We start from the raw sequence: 4,391 nt of genomic DNA, 5'->3' as shown, positions 1-4,391 counted from the left end.
TGAATAAAAACTCAAAACAGAAAGCCATTAATAGCCCAAAACAAGTACTCTACAAAAGAAACACGCAGAGGGAAAAGACAAAGAAAGAGGGAACAGAACGAGAGAGAGAGAGGCGCAAAGCCCGCTTCTACTGATAGACCCTATCCTCACGCTAACTTCAGAGTCCTTCCTTTTGTGTTTTGTTTTTGCACTCAAAAGAAAACTGGCAGAGAGAGAGAGGGAGAGAAGAACAACGGCCAATTTTGGTGTGTGCTCGTTTATTTTCTACGGTACGCTTCTATACACCGTGTACAACGAACAAAGAAACACCCCTTTTGTTTTTCTGGTTCTTCCTATATGATTTCTTTCGTGGGTTTTTAATCTTTTCACTTTTTGAGTGGTTTTTGGTCTTTTTTTCTGTTGGTGGGTTTTGTTCTGAATGACATTGAGCTGGTTTTTCACTTTCTAGCCAATGTAGGCTGAGGAAATCAATTTTGATCTATTTTATGCAGTCTAGAGGCGATTTGGTTTGTTGGGTATTAAATTTTTTTGAAGAATATTGGAGAGATTGTAGAGGGAGAGAGATCTTTTAGCCGATGTGATTGACATAGACAATCATATTGGCAGTAATGTGATGTTTGATACAAGATATTATAGCTGATTCTCTCTCTCTCTCTCTTTTCATTTTGTTGGATTATTATTTGTATTGCAATGGCTGAGAAGCACTCCTCATTATCCCTTGGGGTTATTTCTAGGAAATCTATGTTTTGCTTGTTTTCTTTAGTGTCTGCCTTGTTTATACTGTCATGGTTTCTTATGTTGCGTTCCACGGGCAGTGCCGGAGTTATTGACCTTAGTTTGTTGCCTCATCCTAAACTTAATTCTGTGATTGATAATGGCAATTCCGCATCCTGGAATCGGAATGATGTTGAAGCCTCGATTGGAAATCGAGCACGAGCAATTCCTGTAGACAATGAAGGAGATGGAGGAGAAGAAAAACCTCAAGAGAAAGATGATTTAGGAGATGTGAAATGTAACAGTTTTGATAATAATTGCAAACAAGTTCTTAAGGTTTTCATGTATGATTTGCCTTCTGAGTTTCATTTTGGACTCTTGGATTGGAAACCTCAGGGGGGTAGTGTTTGGCCTGATCTTAGAGCTAAAGTGCCTGCATATCCTGGTGGGCTGAACTTGCAACATAGTATTGAATATTGGCTTACAATGGATCTTCTTGCTTCAGAGATTCAGGGCATTCCTAGAGCTGGTAGTGCAGTAAGAGTTCAAAATTCTAGTGAAGCTGATGTTATATTTGTGCCATTCTTTTCTTCTATAAGCTATAACCGATATTCCAAGGTGAATCCACACCAAAAGAAGAGCAAGAACAAATCATTGGAAGAGAAGTTGGTCAAGTTTGTGACTTCGCAAAAGGAATGGAAGAGGTCTGGGGGGCGAGACCATATCATTCTGGCTCACCATCCAAATAGCATGTTATATGCAAGGATGAAGCTATGGACGGCAATGTTCATACTTGCAGACTTTGGGAGGTATTCTCCAAATATAGCAAATGTTGGCAAAGATGTGATTGCACCATACAAACATGTAATTAAAAGCTATGCCAACGACTCCTCTAACTTTGACAGCCGCCCGACTTTGCTGTATTTTCAAGGAGCCATATACAGGAAAGATGTATGTTCTCTTCCTCTTTACTATTTCTGCTGTTAATTGGTTCTTTAAAATTTCTTCTGCAATAAATACTTAACTGCCACAAAATTTTCTTTTTGACATTTTCCATAACGTAAAAATAAGCCATAGATACAATTTTATGTATTAAGAACATAAACTGGCACGCACTTCCCAGTTCCCTCCTCGTTGTTTCTTTTTCTGTGACACAGAGATTGTTTAGATTAGGATAATTTCATGGATTAAGTGTCAAAGTACATGCCAATAAAATAATAATTTATTCTATTTTGAGGCATCGATTTCAGCTTATCAACTTACTATGTTTTTTATATGCATATCTTATCATGTAGCTGTCGAGGTAAAATAATTGGCAAACTTGAATATTTGGCTCTGAAACTAGCGTGGACTTGATATCTGTATAGTTTACTTCTTACAGATGTAATGAACTAGCCATATGCACATGAATGGAGTTCATTTGTGGAAGTTATTCCAGCCTGCTGTTGAGGATTGGTTGTGGTTATAAACTCCAAAAACACCAAAGCATCTCATGAAACTGTGCCATTATAATCCTTGCTTGCTCTTTGACAATGTCAAAAGACGTATTTGACTTGCTGAATGTTTTCCGCCACGTAAACACATTTCATGTTCATTAGATTCTGAAAAACCAACTATTTAAGATGATCCAGTATTTTTCTTTTTATCGAACTATTATTATTATATGCGTCACTGTAGGTTGGCTTTACATTACTTATTCCTTGATTCTTCAATTTTGGATTTCACGCACTCAGGGTGGCTTTGCTCGGCAAGAATTATTTTATGCTCTAAAAGATGAAAAAGACGTGCATTTTCAGTTCGGTAGTGTACAAAAGGATGGGGTGAGCAAAGCTTCTCAAGGAATGCACTCCTCCAAATTCTGCCTTAACATAGCAGGTGACACGCCCTCATCAAACCGCCTCTTTGATGCCATTGCGAGCCACTGTGTTCCGGTCATAATCAGTGACGATATTGAGCTCCCTTATGAGGATGTCCTTGACTACTCTCAATTCTGCATATTTGTCCGCACTTCAGATGCTGTCAGAGAAAAGTTCCTCATAAACCTTGTCAGGAGTATTAAGAAGGATGAATGGACTAGAATGTGGCAGAGGTTGAAAGAGGTAGAAAACTTCTTTGAGTTCCAATATCCATCAAAGGAAGGCGATGCAGTTCAAATGATATGGCAGGCTGTAGCAAGAAAAGTCCCTGCAATTAGGTTGAAGGTAAATAAGTTTAGGCGATTTTCTCGTTTTGGGACCCTTAAAGATGGAATGTTAAGAAAAATACCATCACCTAGTAATTTTTGGTGAAACATTCAGTGTTTCTTTATAGTGAACTTTGAGGTTCTGTTTATATATAAAGTTGAGAAATTCAATTTATTCTCACTGCAGATTTTGACAACACTTTTGTAAAAATAAAGGTTTAGGAAATTAGACGATAGGGTTTCAAGCATTTGGTTTTCGTGGGTGTTCCGGCATCGCTTATATTTTCTCTCAATATTACCGTCTTTGCCGTCTATATATTATCTCCAGATTTGACTCAGTACATACCGCACCGATTATTTTCTCTGGTTGTTGATAAATTCTTCCCTTCATTGAAGAGGAGTATAGTGAGTCACCATAGCCAGGAAGTCCTGCTCGGTGGTATTGCATTGACCTTGCTGTATCAGTCTCTATGAGAAAAAAAATCAAAAAATTAATTAAATTGAAAAAACTAAAAAAAATAATTGAAAAAACTGAATAATGGAAAAACCTGATTAAATTAATTAGAATTTTTAAAAAATTAACTGGTGCGGGTCTAGTTTTATAAGTCTGAAATTAAAAAAAAAGAACCAAACCGAGAAAATAAAAAAACCGAGCCAAAATGAAACTGGTTTTTGTTTTAAAATAACCAAACTGAATTGAAACCGGTCAATTTGAACTGATTTTAATTTAATTTTTCATTTAAAAAACCAATTTTTTTTTAATAAAAACCAAAGTAAATTAAAAATAATTATCATAGTAACTAGATGTTTTGATAGAAGAAATTAGAATTTTTTCTTTGTAAAAGATCACCTTTATTTTTATAAAAATAAAAAATTTGACATAAAATTAAAATAAAATAATTAGAAAGCGAATATATAATCAACAAAACACAATAAAAAAATAAAAAATTTCACTATAATCACATTGAAATAAGCTAAGAGATATATGACTAATAAATCTATATGTAAATCGATTTATGAGATATACATAAATAGAGTAGAGTAGAAGGAATATAAATATCCATTTAATATTATATTTTTAAGACTCTTTAAGAATATCTTATTAAAACCTTATTATAAAAAACTCTGTCAATCAAGAACTCTAGAGAAAGAAAAGGAGTATAATATTTTTATTATACATTTTGAAATTGTCCTTTTAAAAATCCTAGTAAAAGACAAAGAGTACAAGATTTTTATTATACATTTTGAAATTTTCCTATGACAAACCTTGTCAATAAAACCTAACGGCACATCATGGGGACAGCCTAGGTTGCAGATAAAAAAGAGGAGAGCGCATATCTGTCTCCCTCATATGTGAGAATAGCAACGAATGTCTCTTGGCAGACACATGTCAATCTTGCATACGAATATTTTAAAAGATATGCAAGGTCATCCTTGTCGCACGTGGTGAAAGGTGTTCCAAGAGTCACTATCTAATTATTGTATTGATATTATC

General features: G+C 34.9%; 1 protein-coding gene across 1 annotated transcript; it reads left to right on the top strand.

Annotated features, from left to right (window-relative positions):
* LOC105118345 (probable arabinosyltransferase ARAD1) lies at positions 1-3,153 on the top strand. Its single transcript, XM_011016269.1, has 2 exons — positions 1-1,665; positions 2,448-3,153. Exons 1-2 carry the CDS (start codon positions 691-693, stop codon positions 3,000-3,002), a joined length of 1,530 nt encoding a protein of 509 aa, XP_011014571.1. The 5' UTR covers positions 1-690; the 3' UTR covers positions 3,003-3,153.
* The last annotated feature ends 1,238 nt before the right edge of the window (positions 3,154-4,391 follow it).

This window comes from Populus euphratica, unplaced genomic scaffold (genome assembly GCF_000495115.2).
Source record: "Populus euphratica unplaced genomic scaffold, PopEup_1.0 scaffold1909.1, whole genome shotgun sequence".
In the NCBI taxonomy this organism is placed as follows: Eukaryota; Viridiplantae; Streptophyta; class Magnoliopsida; order Malpighiales; family Salicaceae; genus Populus; species Populus euphratica.
The sequence above is the reverse complement of the archived record's forward strand: the minus strand, read 5'-3'. Positions and strand labels throughout refer to the sequence as shown.

What these genes read in the sequence shown, in the direction of transcription:
- LOC105118345 (XM_011016269.1), top strand. Translation starts at nt 691, where the DNA reads ATGGCTGAGAAGCACTCCTCATTATCCCTTGGGGTTATTTCTAGGAAA. An exon ending in GAGCCATATACAGGAAAGAT is followed by an intron (nt 1,666 to 2,447) that starts GTATGTTCTCTT and finishes TCACGCACTCAG; the next exon opens with GGTGGCTTTGCTCGGCAAGA.